We start from the raw sequence: 19414 nt of genomic DNA on the forward strand, positions 1-19414 counted from the left end.
ATATGCTTTCACTCTTATGTGGATCCTGAGAATTGTAACAGAAGACCATGGGGGAGGGGAAGGAAAAAAAGAAGTTCGAGAGGGAGGGAGCCAAACCATAAGAGACTCTTCAAAATTGAGAATAAACTGAGGGTTGATGGGAGGCTGGGAGGAAGGAGAGGATAGGTGATGGGTATTGAGGAGGGCACCTGTTGGAATGAGTACTGGGTGTTGATGGAAACCAATCTGGCAATAATTTTCATATTAAAAAATAATAATAATAATAAAATAAATGGGTGTGTGCTTCTGTATACAAAATTTCTCTCAGTAACATAGATTGAAACATTCTTGAAATTGAAATGTTCTTATGAAAATGCAGATACAATCACTAGATTGTATTTATCTATTACAAATCACAGATCTGTATTTATTGCAGAGAAAAATAGATAGAAATTGTGGGAACAATGGAGAAGGGAATCCCTTTGTTGGAGGTTGAAGGAGTTGATAAAGTGTTTCGAAAATCATGTTTTCTTTGTCATGAGTATAGCATGGTGGAATTTTTCTGCAGGTAGGAGAGCCCGACATGATGCTCAGTGAAATCTCATGAGGGGCCTATTTCTATGAATTCCAGAACCATCTCTATAATGCAATTACCAAACACTGAGAGAGCTTCCAGGAAAGAGCGATTTGGGGTCAGACTTGTCTCTGGGGTGAACACAGCTCTACCTCTGTTCTTTGTGTCCAGCATATTCAGGATAGAAAAAAGCTCATTCAGACATCCATGAATAGAGGAGTGAACTTCTATCATCTGAGGCCAACGGGCTGAAAACTTTCTGTCACAGGTTCCATATGTGAGTGGTGGAGAGATGGCAATAAGGGGAACTGTGTCCGTGAGGTCACTGTCACTGTGGCCCTTGGGTGGGGGACAGAAGAATTTTCAGCAGAAGTCCAGATTGCTGCAGGTGTCACTGGGAAGACTGAAGCAGTGACAGCCCCGTTCTGAGAGCACGCACAGATTTTGTCGCGTGTCCTCATGTACATTGAGCTCCGTGGGAGCATCAGTGAAGCTGCTGTCCCAGAATCAATCAACTGATCAGCCTTGGGGGCTGGCTGGATCCCAGAGATTGTTGGGGACTGAGCTGCCCATGGGGACAAAGAGTCTCCTTTGGATTCCCAAGCATCAGCCTTGTCCCAGGAGAGCAGGTGTTCAGAGCGTCTGCTGGTTGCACTTGTGACAGGACCCCAGTCACACTGGATGTTGCTGGTGTTTCCTGATGATGGAGATTCTGCCTCCTGGGATTCTGATCCTGGGAGTACTGGTTGAGTACATGTTGACCATGATTTCTGGAGACAAAGGGAAGCTGGGAAACTGAAGACTCTAGGACACTATACACTCAAAGGAGAGTTGTGTGTGTGTGTGTGTGTGTGTGTGCGTGTGTGTGTATGTGTGTGTCCATCTGCGTGTGTGTCTGTGTTTGTGTAAGACAGAGAAAGAAAGGGAGAGAGACAGAGAAACAGAGAGAGAGAGAGAGAGAGAGAGAGAGAGAGAGAGAGAATATGCTCCATGTATCCCCAGGAAGTCTTTCCTTCAGAGGCCAACTATGTAGACAAGTGTACCCCTGTCCCTCTAATGTCCTCTCTCTGCTCCCTGAGTGTTGTTCTCCATGCAAATCCATCGCTAGGGCTGGCTCTTTAAAGAGCCTCCTGTGTTCTGGAGCTTGGAGCTAAAGAAGGCTAGTGTCTTGAAGGTCACTTCCCTTGCACAAGGATGGAATGTACACAAGGAAGAGGAATTTGGTGCAGATTAGTTCTGATAGGAATTCCATTGAATCATGAATTTGGATCTTGGGGATGGGTCTTCAGTCCATTTTCACCCCAACAGATACATATCCCACATCTGTGGGTTCCGGTCTCAGGAAGCACAAGACAGGGGTGACAACACAGTCCCTTCCTCCTGCCCTGCACAGCACAGCCACCCCACACTGTGCCCCCAAGGTCCCTGGATGCCTCCTGCGCGGTGACCATGAAAGAGTGCCTTTTTTATTTTGGAAAAAGGCTAATGCATGAGACTTCAATGATTGGAACAAAAGTGTGTGGTTGCATTAATCTCCTGATGGCCTCAGAAGCAAATATTCTCAAAAACAAGAAAAACTGTCATGTCTGGAACTATGTAGCCAATCCTTCCTTTGTTGGCTAGGTCAACAGTTACCTTTTGTGGTACCTCAGTAAGTTTCAAGGGGGAAAAGTCATTGTACTAATGGCTTTTGTGGGCAAATACTCAAAGGCTGAATGAACCTTCATTTGTCAGAAACACAATAATATTGTTGTCATATTATAGAGATTTACTGAGACCGGTGAGCATGGAAACTACAAACAGAGATGAGAGCAAGAATCAGATGATGAGGAGATTTCCTGCCAGTCCAATTTCTGCAACTTCTCCTCCCTAGAGATGAACCCTAGAAAGTGGAAATTACTGTAAGATTTTACTTCTCTCTGAAATCCTAACATAGAAATGGGTTCAGACCTGAAGAGCTATGGGGAGAGACTAAAGGCCTGAGGGAGGCAGGAGCAGAAGGGAGAAGAGGAACCGGTGTTGGGATGGGGAGGGGGTGAGGTGAGTCTGAAGAAGTTGTGACTCACTTTTTGTCAGATGGGTGAAAGAGAAAATTGTGTCTATGACCAAGGTGCTTATTAACATATCGAGTATGGATGTGTCGTCAGTAACACAAGAGTCACAGTTTCTGTCCTGAGATTTGTGGATGAACATGACTCTCTAGTTCACCTTGTCCACTTGAGACAATCGTACTGTGTGATCTTAGAAACTATATAGGAGTCTCTGCGCCCTGGATCCTGACACAGAGTTTCTGAAATTCTTGTCATTTCCTAAGTGACAAGAGCACTAGAAGCATCTTAGTTCTAATGACGTGGCTCTGGGTGGGCTCCTGGATGGCTCCTGGATGGGGCTGGTCCCCAGAAAGACCAAGCCTTGATCAGAGCCTGCGAAAATTCACCCCCTCATACTTGAGACAGGGAGGGAAGACTGACAGTGCAGTTAATGTCCAATCACGTCTACCCGAATCCTCAATAAAAATGCCAAAGTACAGGGTTTGAAGAGCTTCCGGTTTGGCGAACACATCCACTCCCAGAACAGATGCACCTCAACTCCACAGGGACTGAAGCTCTGGTGCTCGAGACACTCCCAGACCTAACACTAGGTGTCTCTTCATTACTTGTTCACCTGTCCCCTTCATATCTTTAATGAGCTGACAAAAGGAGTCAGTGTCTCCCTGAGTTCTGTGAGTTGATCTGGCACCTTAATGGACCTGAGGAGGGAGTCGTGGGAACCTTCGACGTATAGCCACGTTGGACAGAGGGTGCCGGCAATCTACTAGTTGTTGTTGGCATCAAAATGGGGAGCAGCCTCCTGGTGCCGAGCCCTTCCCCTGTGGATCTGACACTCTCTCTGTGCAGATAAACTAAGCCTTAAATTCAGGTAAATTGTAGGACACTCACCGTGTGTCCCACAGAATTTCTAGATATGGGAAAACAGATACAAAACGTATAATTGATGAACATGAGTGTGTGAAGTGAATATTCTGTGAGTAGTAAAGGAGATATGACTAGAGGGAGAGACAGAGATTTTGGTTGTAAAATAGTTGTTCTTGTTACTTTTCTCCAGACCCAGGGGCATGTGCAGTTGGGCTCCATTCCCTGATTCGCATGGGCTCCTGGGACACGTGTGCTGTCTCAGGCAAGAGCATCATCTGTGTGTCCGTCCTTCCTCCTCAAGGACAGCTCTCAGCACAGAGGTGTCTCCCCCACAGAAGCCTCCACAGAAGGTTCCCAATAACAGAGGCTCAGACGCAAGGTCTGTGGACCCAGGGGTTTTTGACTCACTTTCTCCATATCTGAGTCACTGGGAGTAGCCAAAGCTGCTCCCACTGCCATGAGCTGTAGCACAGGAAGAGTCAGCCTTGTCCTCAGGCTGCGGCCCAGAGAGGAGCAGAAGCCCTGCATTGGCCAAGGCATCTTTGGACCCAGAGAAGCGGCTGGGGATCCCAGGGCCCTGGTGCTTATTTGAGTCTGAGTAGTAGTACAGGAGATACAGAGGAGGGCTCACTGGCTTCTGCTGGAACCAATGTATGTAATAGCTGCCAACACTGAAGCCACTGCTCAAGGTGCAGATGTCTGGCAATTGTTCCCGGAGATGCAGACAGGGAGAGCGGCTGGGTCAGCACAGGCTGGGAGATACCCTTTGGGGATGCAGCTGGAAATGGTAACCAAAATTCAGGATTCTGAGCAGAGGAGGAGTGATGTGGGGACCACCCTGTGAGCACAAGGCCTGTCCCTACCTGGGCAGTGAGGGAGGAGCAGGAGGAGGAGCAGCGTCCAGGCCATGGTACACAACCCCTGGTCCCCACACTGGGCTGGGCCACCCCAGGCCTCCTTTTCTCCTCCACCCTCTGCCAAGGAGGGGCTTTGCATGCAAATGAGGTCCATCCAGTGCCTGCCCAGCCCCTCCCTGAGCCCTGGTGCTGGAGCTCAGCTCACACCACACACTGGGGAGGATGGGGGTGGAACTCCTGCCCGGGGAAGCCCTGGGAGGTAGCACCAGCTGCAACACCACAAAGCCTCAACGTCTGGTCTCCTTTGAGTGATTGGTCCTCACTGACCAGCTGTGTAGGGACCACAAGGCTGTCCCACAGCGCATCCTGTTAATCTCACATGGAAAAATGAAAAATGAATAAAAAGAACTTGTAAGTGGTACATCTTAGTAAGAATACATTAAATACATAGTTTCTTAGAAGTTACAAAATTGGCTGTCCTACAAATACATTGACTGAATAGACCAATTCCAATAAAAACATGGAAAAGGTTATTACAGAAGCACTCCACAGAAATACATTAGGTACAGACGTTTTCACAAGGGACATCTAACAAAACTTCAGAATTTAGATGATTCCACTTATTTAGTTCATATTTTTCCATAATTTAACACGGTATTGAATATTTCTTACTTCTTTTAAAAACGTTATAAAACTCATAAATACACCTTCAAAATAGCTTTTACAAAAAGGAAAATAGTAGAACAGTACCATGAAATATTGATAGACTGTTGGGTACAAAATATTAACAAAGAGACCTCAATACCATATTAATAAATTGAAATACTATCATTAAGTGTGATTTATTCCAATGATACAAAGTTGGGTTACATAATAAGAAAGAGTTTTATATTACACACCATATTATTACATCATGAGATATGACCATATGGCCCCAGCTCGTCTCAAAAGGGCCTTTCACCACATTTAACACCATATCCTAATAACACCCATACAAAAATACAATCAGATACATCTATAATATGGTAAAACACACACTCTCGCACACGGATGATGTAGTCCTAAGGCCCACATCTTACTTCCTGCTGTAGTGAGGAGACGATTTCCACAAAGATCAAGAACAGGTAAAGGAGATCTTAACTTCTATTATTTTTAAATTATTCCTCAATAGTTAGAAAATGTAATTAAAAAGCCAAAATCAATGGTTAATACTTAGCATTGATGGCAAAAGACAAGTGGTCATTCTTGGATATCCAGATGGACGTCATGGCCTTAGGTAAGCCTGTGTTTCTTTGGCCGTGATGGCAGAGATCTCCTCAGTGAGGACTAGTCGCTGACTCTGACTAGTACTGGTGACACTAAGTAACAGGGACAAGATGGGTGGAACAAGGGCAGCAGAGAGAGGTCTTGTCCCACTTAACTGGGTGAAGAGCCCTGTGCAAGGTGTGGGCCAGTGACCCTGGATCTGAAGTGATTATTTCCTCCCACGCTGGCTGCATTCTACATGATGCCAGTCATCACATTCATGGGGCTTCTGCCTCAGACCCACAATAGTACATATTGCAGAGGTTTTCAGTGCAGAAATTGGGGACATTTGCTGAAGTGACCGGTTCACCAACAGATGGATTGTGAGTCTGATGTCACTGCACCTGCTCCTTGATGAGCTGAGGAAAGGGCAGGTCCTGTGTGATCTCAGGGACTCCTTTTGTAAAATCTGGCAAAGGCTTCCTGTTTAAAGGTTTGAAGAAGAGACTCCAGGACATGGTGGAGATCCCACAGAGCTCTGTCTTCTGAGGTTCCATGCGGGGGTTCTATCCACAAGCTCTCGTATCTTCTGGGCAGACTCTCCTGAAAGCCCACTTCCTCCTTGGAAATACATTTGAGCCGGTCGTTGTCTATCAGCCTCAAACGTACCAGATGCCATAGAGAAAAAGGACATGATCCACATTTGACTCTATGTGGTGAAGCATCCAGATCCAGGAGGTCACAGAGCAATGGGAGCTCACAGGTGGAGGCTGGTCATACATCAGTGAGGATACAGTTTGCCTCCTGCCCCTCCCACCAGCTGAGTGGTTTCCCAGTTGTCTGGCTCAGCCCCTCCCCTCTGCAGGCCCCTGCCACACTGCTCCCCTGCTGCCCTCAGCACCATGTCCTCCAGCTGCTGTGGTCCCCTCTACACTCCAAGCAGAATGTTCATTTAGGCAGCAGTCTTACTGACGTCGTGACCCAACAGAGTGGAGTAAGAAAGGGGCTTTCTAGGTCTCTTAACGGAATGATGACACTTTCACATTTGGAAATGTATATCAGTGGAAAACTATGATTTATTTCAAAATATCCATCTCTGCCCAAAATATCCCTGGAACGCACAGTGTGTCTTGTGTTTGCAGGCACTGCATGTGGTAAATGTAAAGACGATGAAGGGGTGTCGTTGGGGCACATATGGAGATAGTGCCCAAGTTCACGTGGAAATTTGGGACAAAGTGCATGGAAATTTGGGACAAAGAACTTCCATCAGAGCTGTGGTACATACGGTGGGGACTATATGGTGAGTCAAGTGGTGTCCCTGCAGAGAGCTGGGAGACCCGTGGGTCAGAGGTCAGGGCATGTGCCAAGGCCAGAAAAAGAGAGGAGGCTGGTTGCAGGTGACTCTAGTGAATATCCACTCAGAGCCAAACTGATAGACCAATGAGCACATGAATCCAACATCTCCCAATGGAATTGGAAGGGAAACACGGAAAATAAACATACCTACACAAAAACCTGAAATGGTTTTTACTCATTGTGAATACACATATATTGATATGCCACAATTATAGTCACAACAATGCTACCCATGTTTACTTGCTATTTCTACAGGACCAGCCTGTAGACACTTCCATGGGGGTGGAATTTCTGCACTCAAGTGAACCCTTGCTGTCTGTCTATCCAGCTTCCCTGCCCAAGGCTTTCACAAGTGGGAGCACACAGAGGAGGAGTTAATGAACTAACCCAGAGATGCAGGTGGTCTGGGTGCTGATGATCCCCAGGTCCTGGCAGGTCAACATCGTCTAGTGAGCACACTGATGCCTGAAACCTGGAGGCCCTGAATGGTGTTCCTGATGGCAGGGGACAAACAGGATTGCCCCAGCCTTTCCCACATGCCCTCAAACACCAAACCATCCCCCCAAAAAACAAATATTCCAGTGAAGAAATGGGCAAAAGACATGAATAGACACTTTTCCAAAGAAGACATCCAGATGGTTAAAGACACATGAAAAAAGGTTCTACATCACCCATCATCAAAGAAATACAAATTCAAGCCACAATGAGATACCATCTCACACCAGTCAGAATGGCTAAAATTAACAACTCAGGCAAAAACAGATATTGGCAAGGATGCAGAGGAAAAGGATCTCAGTTGCACTGCTGGTGGGAATGCAAACTAGCACAGTAACTCTCAAAAACCGTATGGCGGTTCCTCAAAAAACTAAAAATGGAACTACCCATGGATGATAGGCATTGAGGAGGGCACTCGTTGGGATGAGCACTGGGTATTGTATGTACAGAAAACAAAAAGTACTACCCTACAACCCAGAAATTGCACTACTAGGTATTTGTCCAAGGGACACAAGTGTGTTGTTTCAAAGGGGCACAGGCAGCCCAATGTTTCTAGCAGCACTATCAACAATAGCCAAAGTATGGAAAGAGTCCAAATGTTCATTGACAGATGAATGGATGAAGAAGATGTGATATACACACACACACACACACACACACACACACACACACACACACAATGGAGTATTCCTTGGCAATCAAAAGAATGAAGTCTTGCCTTTTGCAACCATGTGGATGAAACTAAAGTGTAGTATGCTAAGTGAAATTAGCCAGGGAGAGAAAGAGAAATATTATATGACTTCACTCATATGAGCAATTTAAGATACAAAATAGATGAACATAAGGGAAGGGTAGCAAAATTAATATAAAAACAAAGAGGGAGACAAACCATAAGAGACTCTTACATATAGAGAACAAACTGAGGGTTGCTGGCGGGGTTGTGGCGGGGCGTGGGCTAAATGGGTAAGAGGCATTAAGGAAGACACTTGTTGGGATGAGCACTGGGTGTTATACATAGGGGATGAATCACTGGAATCTACTCCTGAAATTATTATTGGATTAAACGGTAACTAATTTAGATGCAAATAGACAAATAAATAAGTAAATAATACACTAGCAAAATACACAAAATATGGTAACAGCCTTCAGAGATCATAGTTTCAGTTGTCTACAACCCCCTCAGCATTCACAGACAGAAAATGTATACTGAGATAACACACAGTCTCCCACACACGTAGAACTCAGTCCCACACCCAGAAAATTAGATAATGAGATGAGGGTGGGGAGGATATTTCTACAAGATGAAAAGGCTAACGTGACCTAAACACCATTATTATTCACCATCTTTCTGTAAGTGTTAGGCAATGCAAGTGAATAAGAAAAACCACTGCTTGGATCTCAGCATTGATGGGAATGGACAGGGATTCATTTCAAAAGGCAAAAAAAATTGTGATTTAGTCATATATCTTCTGGGGCTGGTGCTGCAGTGAGAGAAGACATAATCCCAAAGAGCCAAAAGAACAGTTCTTTCTACTGAAGACTAATAAGAGGATTACATAGGGCTGGAAACTTCTAGAAACAGGTAAATGGCCAAGGATGGAGACCTTGGCTTCCTCAGAAGTCAGGTGGGAGCTGAGAACACTGGACCTACGACCCCCAGTCCATGAACTTAGTTAGAGACCGTGTGTCTCAACATGATGGGCGAGATGAGCTTTCTGTGTCCTTTGAGACCCTTTGTCTAGGAAGGGGCTGCTGTGAGTGACGTTGGGGACAGAACGGAAGGAGGAGCCCTCACTCCCAGGTGGTGCTGTTGCGTGCACCGGGGCCCATGGTGGCAGCAGCAGGAGCATCAGAAGCAGAAGTCACAGGCTGAACCTGAGCAGCTGCTGGGGCCTCACCCTCCCAGCAGATGAGAAAGGGGTTCTGCTTTCAGTTCTCATGGGCCTGGGACTCTGTGTGAGCCCACGATGCTGTCCCAGGAGGGACAGGGACCAGAAGCCTCCTCCTCAACCCTCAGCCCTTAGCCCAGGGAAGATCTGGGAGCCAGAGTTGCTAGACATGGAGCCAAAGAGGGAATCAGGATCCACAATGGATCCGACTATCATAATAGATGAGGATTTAGGGGCAATTAGTGGGAGCTTTTGTTACCAGGACACATAGCGGACACTTCCGATGTGTCCTGACTCAGAGCTGGATTTGTGTTCCTGTTTCTGCTGTGACCTGTCATGGACCCTGTCCTCAGGGCAGCCTGCCTTTGGCATCCAGGAATGTGCTCAGTTTGAGAAAATCACTCAGTATATTGATCCGAAAGACAGGCTTCAAGGAGGAATTGCAAAGAATGTGGAAAGACTTTGTAGACATATTGCTTGTGAAGGGTCTCAGACCCCAGCTTGCACGAAAAAAACAAAGAAGCACTTGACTTGGCCAAAAAGTCAGAGCTTCACAGGAAGTCCCATTGCTGTGGGGACAGCAGGTTTTTGTCTCACTTCCCCACAGGCCTGGAGCACTGTGTCAGCACCTTGAGTAACGTCAACAGACAGGCAGTAATAATCAGCCTCGTCCTCGGCCTGGAACCCAGTGATGGTGAAGGAGCCTGTGTTGCCAGACTTGGAGCCAGAAAATCTGTCAGGGACCCCTGAGGGTCGATCGCTACTACCATAGATGAGGAGTTTAGGGGCTTTTCCTGGAAACTGTTGGTACCAGTTCACACCAACAATACCGATGTTGGCACTTCCAGCGCAGGAGATGGTGACCGTCTGGCCCAGGCCCCCAGACACTGAGGGCGGCTGAGTCAGCACAGACTGGGCCCAGGAACCTGGAAGGGGAGAGACAAAGAGAGCATGATGCTGGGATCTAGAGACCAGAGGAGAATCCAAGGCCCACGTGTCCTCCCTGGACCACTTCCTCTGTTCCCTCATCTAGTCACCTGTGCAGTGGATGAGGAGGGCGAGGAGAAGAGGGAACCAGGCCATGGTGGAGGTCATCACCGACCCTGCCTTCTGTGGATCCACAGCTGAGCAGATCTCCTCTAATCCCTTCCTTCCCCTTTTCATCACCTGAGAGAGGGAGGGCCCATCCATGCAAATCAGACCAGCGGCTCTCTGACACTTCACTGACCCTGGGTCAAGTCCCTCTGCCTGAGGATGTCAGGTGAGTTGGACGGGGAGGTGGTCTCTGGGGCCATGCCAGGAGAGGGGAGGTCACAGTTTCGAGTCCTGAGCAGAGGGCACAGGCATTGTCCACATACTGGTCCCAGGTCTAATCATGGCCGACCCTCAGAAGCAGGTGACGACCACCCCCTGGTGTCCAGGCCCAGACACAGCATATGTGACATGGTGAGCAGATCTCATCAGAGTTCCTGCCTTCCCACTGCTCTGTCCACCATCCCCTTCCTTCGGGACAGGCCAGGTGTCCCCTGTGTGGCCTCCCATCCCCTGAGGACACACTGTGCTCTCCTCTGGCTCCGCATAGTGAGTCTGTCCACAGCGCCTTTGGCTATTATTGACGGGGCAGGACTGACATGGTGACTGTTGTACAACCACACAGATGAGGATCAGGGCCACAGAGAGATGGGTCCACATTGACACATGGCCAGTTCTGTACAGGAGGCCGACTTCTTCCCCCTTCCCTGCTTCCTCTCTGGTCTGAGAGTTTTCCTTTCCCAGAAGCTCCCTCAGCACTGAGGACACAGGGACACCTTTTCTCCAGGTTGTGGGTAGAAGCCCACATCCCTCGTGTGCATTCCTACAGGGTTCCACACTGAAAATCTTTGTCAGTTGTCACTCTTGCCACCTCACATCACATACTGGGGACGATGGAGGTTGGCTTCACCCCTGGGGAGACCCCTGCAAGGAAGCACCTGTTGAGGCAATACACATGTCCTTGCTCAAGTGGGGACTCTGCCACACCAGAAGGGACGCAGCTGCTGAGTCTCCCTCAGGAAGTACAGGGCCCAGTCCCCAGTCCCAGGTTCCTTTTAGTGAATGGTCCCCACTGAGGCCCTGTGTAGGGAGACAGGGCAGTCCCACAGCGCCCCCTCCTGGCTGAAGGGCACACACCCCACTGTGTCCCACAACCCTGAGAGCCCAGTGGGTTTCCTCACTTCTGTTTATTCACACATCATTGAGCTGAATCTTGGATAATGTGACCCTGTAGTGCTGCCCATGTTCAATGTAGTATTTTTCAGTCTCCAAAGAAGCCCTAGCCCATAGGATTTGGAGGCATTTACCTATATTAAATGGTAAGTTGCCAGTTCTTTGCAGAAGGTACTCCAGACCTCATGTCCCTCTTCTGGCCTACAATTGAGAATATGTCTATCTCATGAATATTTGAAGACTCCTGTGCGTTAAAGCAATGGATTCCAGCCTCTGTCATTGGAATTGAGTATTATGTTAATCTTCTATATTTTTAGGTAATTTCCTTGGCTTACTACATTAAAAAGAAAAGGAAATAACAACGAATTTATATTTGATGAAGTCCTATTTAGCAAGTGTCATTTTTTGTTTTTCTTTTTTTGTTTTCTCATGGGTTACCCTGACAGTGTCTTATTTAAACATTTTTATAGAAACCCTAGATCCTGAATATTTTCTCCTTTATTATGTTTGTAGCTTTATGTTTTACAGATATGTCTATAATCCTTTTAGTGATTTTTAAATATATATAAAGTCAGTTTTAAGTATGATTCATTTCTCTCTCAGGATATCCAATTTTTCTGTGGCCATTTGTCGAAAAGTCCATCCTTTCTCTTCGGAAAGGCTTCTTCTACTTTGTAAAAGAAAAAAAGTGTTTATCCTTCACTCTGTGGGTCCATTTCTGGGTTTTATGTTCTGTTATCTTGGCCAATGTGTCTATCCTCTATCCATACCACCCTGACTTGTTAGGACAGGAACTGAATTACACTTTTATCCAATTTGGGAAGAACTGGCATATTTATTATAATGAGTCTTCTAATCCATGAACGGAACTTATCTTTCCTTGTTTTAGATCCACTTTGATTACATTTACCAGCATTGTCCAGATTTCAGCACCTGTGGCCTATACTTGTTTTGTGAAATATGCCCTGAAATAGTTCATCGAGTGGTTTTAAGGTTTTTTTATTTTCACCTGTTTATTGCTAGCATGTATACATCTATATGATCTTTCTATGTTGATCTTTATTCTAAAATGTTTCCAAAATTATTTATGACTCTTTGAATTTATATATTTGCATACTTCATTGTAGCTTCCTTTGTAGTTTTCCTGTAGGTCATTCTCTCACCTGAAATGGGACAATTGTCTCTTGTTCTTCTTCATCTGAATGCCTCTCATTGTTTGTCTTGCCTTATGGTTCTGACAGACACATCCAGTCCTATGTGGAACAGCAGTGTTGACATAGGACATGGTGGCCTTGCTCCCTACCCGAGGTGGGAAAGCTTTCAGTGCTTCCCCTCCGTGTGTGTTCACCGAAGGGAAGGTGTTTTATAGTTTTCTTTACCAAACTGAAGATGTACTCTTCTATATTTTGTTCTCCGAAAACTTTTATCACTCTCATTCATATACTCATTCATTCTTTTCCATGAGCACAAATAGGTCTTGAGCTGTGCAGGAAGTGGAAGAGAATTCATCCTACCTGAGAGAGTGAGGGAGACGCTTTCATCGGTCTTTCTTTTTTAATTTTTTTAATGTTTATACATATTTGAGAGAGAGACAGATGGAACCCAAGTGAGGGAAGGGCAGAGAGAGAGGGAGACAGAATGGGAAGCAGGCTGGAGGCTCCGAGGTGTCAGCAGAGAGCCCGACATGGCACTTGAACTCGGTAGCCATGAGATCATGACCTGAACCGAAGGCACATATTTAACTGACAGAGCCACCCAGGGGCCCCTCAGCTGTCATTTAATACTTTGGCTATTATCGCAACTGATTTATTTCTCCTTCTCCTTTGGTGTCAAGGAGACAAGGCAGGAGGCCTGGTGAGACAGATACCACTCCCTCGTGTCCAATATGAGGGTGGGTGAGAGGACACTTATGACATGGAAGAAGTGGCATTTTCTCTCTCCCTTTTCCTGCTGGTTTCTTCACTTCCTTAGACTCCCTGCCCTCCTCACACTCTTAAAATCCTGGGTCATCATTAGCATGATCACAATCCATCCCACATACCCCTCGAGGTTTAGTCCCACCCGCCTCACTGACCACCCACCCCATCAAATCCACATACTGCTCCCTCTCCAGCTGAGTCCCCCAGCTGACTGGCTGCAGGTGCACATGGCCGTGATGGCTGCTCCCGCTGTGAATGTATGAGACTCTCTTCAGGGCATCCCAAGTCAGACACCCTGTGATCTTCATTTCTCACATTCCTCTCTGTAGCCCATTGTTAGGGCTGTCCCTGTCTACAGTGCACAGTCAGACTTCTTCAATCTCCTTGAAGTGAGAAAGTATCTTCCACCCAGACTCCACACTGGAAAATAGAAGCTAGAATGTAAGTTTCATGGCGTCACCCACTAGTTGTTAACAGGCTCATGTTTTGTTTTCTTATTGATGACAAAAGATGTTCACTGTGGGGCATAAGCATAGGAGTCTCCCGGGCTTACACCAAGGGGCTAACAAGGCATAAAGAAATACAACGCCATAGAATGCTCACAACTGAGTGCTGGAAGCCGAGCTCTCCCAGCCTGAGTGGCAGGCCCCGGGCTGTGGACGGATTGGTGACTGCAGGGCGGCCCGCCGACAGTGAAGCTTCTTGTACTCCTGCTTTTATGTAACTTGGCCTTAAAAGTACCTGGGGTATTGTCTGTTGGGGAATTGCGCTCGGCAGCCCCCCTGGGAAAAGAACCATTAGGGAAGAAATTAAGGTTCCGCAAGAAATTGTCCGGCCTTACGGTTAGCCCTTGCTATCCCCTATGGAGACTCCTCTACTTGCAGGAAGGATAGCCTCATGCATTTGCCAGCAAAGAGGGCCTGTAAGGAGAGACATACGGATCTGAAAGCCTCACTCCGGAAACTAAGGAGTGTATCTCTGGGCACAGGTGACTTCAACCCCTAGGCCCACCTGGCCCCCGGAGGCATTCCAGATGGTGACTGAACCTAGTCGGTTAAGCTACAGAACGGTTCATTGGTTCCTAGGTGCATTGTCTCTGTGAGAATGTGTGAGGCATGGGTTTCTAAGGCTTTTTCAGCCCCTTTCTGGCACCTCGGACCGAGGCAAACACATTGTTCTTCTGGCCTCATGTGGTTAGGAGGTCATGTCCCTATAACTGTTCCACTTGAGGTGTTAAGAAATGGAGGGCCTTTCACGAGAACAGCAAAGCAAATCCTTTGTAGATTATAGACAAACGCAGATGCCTAATGGAATAATGTCAGAAATTAATCTTTAATCAAAGGGTATGCGGGAAAGTTAGGGCAAAATCACCATGTTATTTCTTAAAGGTTGTTTACATATAGGAACATTTTCAAAATTAGGTAATGTTAGAAAAACATAGTTGACGTATGCTACAAGGAAATCACTAGGATATATAATGCCACATTTACTGCAATAAATCGGCCAGCTCAACACACTGCTGTCGTCTGTGTCCATTTTTATTTTTTGTTTCTATTTTAGTTTTTTATTTTAGTTTTGTTTTATTTTCACTTTTTCGCCAAGGCCGTTCATCCTTCGGGAACCCCTGGATCTCCTGGAGCTGCACTCCAGCAACTGAGTTTGGGCAAACCAGATTGGCACCCCAAGACTAGGGGGATGTAAAGGCATCCCAAGAATAGGGAGGTGCAACGGCACCCCAGAATAGAAAGGGGCCGCAGAGCCCCCAGAATAGAGAGGGAGGGGAAAAGGCCTAAAGTAAGAACAGGCACAAAAGCTCCCCATACAAAGGTATATGAGGTAAGCCAGATTAGGCATTCAGGGCAGAAGCACTCTCCAACTTAGTACTATAGCAGAAAAGCTGCTTTCACTGGAGGAAAGGACCAAGTTAGATAAACAGGTAAATTGAGCTACAGACCGCTGCACTGCAGGCAAAGCAGCCCAGAGCAGAGATGGTTAACAAAAGAAAAGGTGCCTTGTTAACCTAACCCTGAGGTTGCTCCCCCTGTCTGCTTTAGCCCCTAGGCTGGCTCAGATAAACAGACACGGTGCCGGTGCCATTAACAACCATGGTAACAACCATCTGCCCATCTGCCCGGTAACAGGATTTTGTTGTATATTGACCAAAACCCCAAACACTGTATATCTTCAAAATCCCTTTTCCCTCACGTCCCCAAGTGAATGTTCACAATTTCCTTGTCTCTTTGTGCACGCCCATCAAATCTGTAAGCCTTCTGATCTTGATAAACACAGGGAAAGGGCCCTTATTTGGGGCTCTTGTCTTTTCCTGGACATTAGCCATCTCTCGCTTTTCATCCAGCGTCCCGCTCTCTTGTTCGACAAGAGAGAATTCTAGACATAGAGTCTACGACAGTTCACCATTTCAAATATGCTTTCACATTCTTCAGGACAGTTTACAATTCCCTTAATATATACATTTCACACATCTCAGCGTAACAGCTCTCCCTCTGGTCTCTCCGGTGAACTTGTTTCAAGCATAGTCTCTCTTTGTGTGCTGACCTACTGATCTGCAACAGAACTACCCTACTTTCTTGCGATTTGCAGGCCACTGTCCCTGAGGAAGGAGTGAAGGACTGACCTTTCCCAGAGGCGAGGCCTGACCACATTTGGAGCAGCTGCCAATGATGTCACCAGATCTGGTACTGCCAGGCTCATGTCCACAGAGAACTAGCCACATGGACACTTGCTTCTCCCCCATGGACCGCCGCCACGATTCCCTGCACCTTCCCGTACGAAAGTATAGGACTTCTCTGAGACAGAGAAAATGATCTTTGAGACATTTGTCCACATCTCCCCAGGCTGCTGGCTTCCTGAGGAAGCACCCATTCCTTTCCCATCATCCCTTGTCTCTCAAGTATTGAATGAATTTCTACTGGCAAACAGCAGAGCCTGAATTTGGAACCAGCTCTCTGTACAATAATATTAGCATCTTGACATTGTTGGCAATATGATAAGAATCCTTTTTGTTTTTAGCATATAACAAGGTCTTGTTATTACTGAAATTATTATTGAAATAATTAATACAAACTTTATTTTACACATGTCTCATGACTTTCCTGAATTACCTTATTAGGGCCATATTTTTAAATTTTTATTTATTTTTGAGAGAGAGAGCGCGAGAGGGCAGGGTTGAGGCAGAGAGAGGGGGGATGAAGGATCCAAAGCAGGCTCCTTGCTGACAGCAGACAGGTGGACTTGGGAATTGAAATCACAAACCAGGAGATCATGACTTGAGCTGAGGTCAGACATTTAACTGACTAAGCCGCCCAGGGCTGCTTGTTAGCACAATGCTTTTAAACTAAATACCCTGAGCCATCTGAAAGCAGAACTGAAGGGGTCCCCAGGTGGGAAAACAATCTCTGTATATAAAGAGGAGACAGCTTTCCTGCCCCAAGAGCACTCATTGGAGGCCCCCAGCTATTTTCTGTGGTCTGTGCCCTGCAGGTTCTACTTGCCCAGCACCCATACCGAGCACTTTCCTGGGAGGAAAAGAAAACAGAAATGCAACAAGGTCAGGAGTTCAGGGTTTGAGGAGAACAAAGGGGATGCCAACCTACCAGTCTCGACCAGTCCAGGAAATAGCCTGAGTGCTTCAGAGACATGACCAGAGGAAAAGTCCCAGCGCAGGAACAAAAGTAAACTTTTCCCTAAAGCACATGCTTGAGTTGTTTTGGCAGGATTGAAACCTTGCCCCACAGGTTAATGAGGTTAAAACAGTCACCAGCAGGACCCCCACTGACACCTCTTTTTTTTCACAGGAATGTTCCTGTATTTCAGAGGCAAACAGCAGAAAGAGCCTGGGAGCTTAGACCAGTTTTATCTCCTGCAACAGCTCCACCAGTGCAGATGGACCAGGGAGTGTCCTCCAGGGACCTCTGTCTCTTTATAACGTTAAGTCTCTGCCCTAGGAGGAGGACAAGCTTCATTAACCTACCACATGATGGGGACACAAGCTCCTGTGCTCCATATTCCTGCACAACCTCATGCCCACTCTTGCATAAGATGACAAAACTCCCTTTTATGGGTATCCACCCTAACCCTGAACGAAAGGAACCCACTCGCCTCCACTCAGGGAGACACAGCTTTGATAATTCTTGTCCCTGATCCCCTTATCTGTGGCAAATAAAGTTTCCTTTGTGTGACAGCATCTGCTGAAGCCTCTGCCTGTACCTCACCAAGGAGTGAATTCAAAGTAGCTCCAACACTTCTAAGTCATATATTTCATCCCTTAACTTGGAAACCTGCCTTCTTCTCTCTACTCTCTACCTGTGGTTTTAGTGACATTTAGTCTATTAATAAGAAATTTCAGACAAATATTAAGTAACAGTTTTCTTAAAATTATCTTTGCTCATTTTCACCCTTTATATCAAAGTAAGTTAGAAAAAAATGAAATAATTTTATTTTTTTAAAAAAAAAATTTTTTTTTCAACGTTTATTTATTTTTGGGACAGAGAGAGACAGGGCATGAACGGGGGAGGGGCAGAGAGAGAGGGAGACACAGAATCGGAAACAGGCTCCAGGCTCTGAGCCATCAGCCCAGAGCCTGACGCGGGGCTCGAACTCACGGACCGCGAGATCGTGACCTGGCTGAAGTCGGACGCTTAACCGACTGCGCCACCCAGGCGCCCCAAAAATGAAATAATTTTAAAGGTATCTGTTGTTAAGAATCCCTGGTGGCCTCGCGCCCAGGCTCACACCACAAATCATGAGCGTCAGTGGAAAGAGAAGTCAGTTCCCGAAAAGGCTGGGGTGACAGAAGGGGAAAGCTAGCCGTGGGTCTGAACCACCATCACTCGAAAAAGCCCCTGCGAGTGAAGACACAGGACAGCAAGTGGAGAGACCCAAGCCCTGACCACAGGATAGGCATCCAGGGTGAGCAATAGTGAAACGGGAGGTCTCAGATGCAGTGCTGTGGGCAGATGGGAGAGAAAGCGAAGTCAGGAGGGATGCTCTGGAAACATCTCACTAAGGAAAAAGAGTGGGGAGGAGACATGTAGAGTCTGCCGGGCATGAGGGAATGGGAAAAAGAGAAAGGCCACAGAGCCCACTTCCCCACCACAAGGAAAGGAAAAATGTATGAGATAAAAACTTGAAATATGGACCGTAACACATAATATTATTCTTCATAATAATAAACTAAACTATTGACCAAAGTTGCAGTATGCAGAAATCTACAAAATAAAAAATGACAATGGGGGACAATAGCCATCGGAAAATAAACTTTTAAAAAAGAATCTGTGATTACACACCATCATGGAAAATAATTATGCTATTTCGACAGCCTCTATTAAAATTGCAGCCATCTAGATAGATCCGCGTGTCCTCTGCACAAGATGAACACGTCTCTAGAGGAAACGATGAAACGTTCCCTATATTTAAATATGGAGCCCGTGATGTTCCTACAACAATGCACACACTGATGACACTGAATGGTGCGCTTCCGGGGACACGTGGTGTGTGACTCAGCCACTGTGAAATGTGCACAACAGGAAAATCACTGCAGACAGAAAGGAATTTTTGCCTCCAAAGGGCTGAGTGCAGGGGGGCCATGGACTCGGGGGTCAGGGATTTTTTCTGCAGGTGATGGAAATGTTGTCAATTTATCCTGATGATGTTCGCCAAACTCAGGAAACATACTACAGACCACTGAATCGTACCATTTAAATGACTGCACTTTATGCCTATAAATTATGTTAAGAGATTTGTCTTATTTTTAGAAGAAAACAACATGAGGTGAAGCTACTATCAGTGACTCTTCATAGTTGTTCTGTGCTCAGAGAGTCAGACCCTCAGACCCTCCGGGGTGTCCACGGTCTCCCTGTTTATTTGTCACTGGCAGTGACCATGGGAAACTGGGGCACGTTGCTGTATCATTTGCCCACGGGCTTAGAGCACTGTGTCAGTAATACCAGCCTCGTCCTCA

General features: G+C 46.4%; 1 pseudogene and 1 gene segment (V, D, J or C); both read right to left on the bottom strand.

Moving 5' to 3' along the window:
- Nucleotides 1–3892: 3892 nt before the first annotated feature.
- LOC112870432 (immunoglobulin lambda variable 5-52 pseudogene) lies at nt 3893–4377 on the bottom strand (annotated as a pseudogene).
- A 5461-nt stretch (nt 4378–9838) lies between these two features.
- On the bottom strand, nt 9839–10490 carry LOC147575385 (immunoglobulin lambda variable 1-40-like). The segment is given in 2 exon segments: nt 9839–10236; nt 10348–10490. Coding segments are annotated over 2 exon segments (510 nt in total).
- Between the last annotated feature and the right edge of the window lie 8924 nt (nt 10491–19414).

Source organism: Puma concolor, chromosome D3 (genome assembly GCF_028749965.1).
Source record: "Puma concolor isolate L17-30 chromosome D3, mPumCon1.1.hap2, whole genome shotgun sequence".
In the NCBI taxonomy this organism is placed as follows: domain Eukaryota; kingdom Metazoa; phylum Chordata; class Mammalia; order Carnivora; family Felidae; genus Puma; species Puma concolor.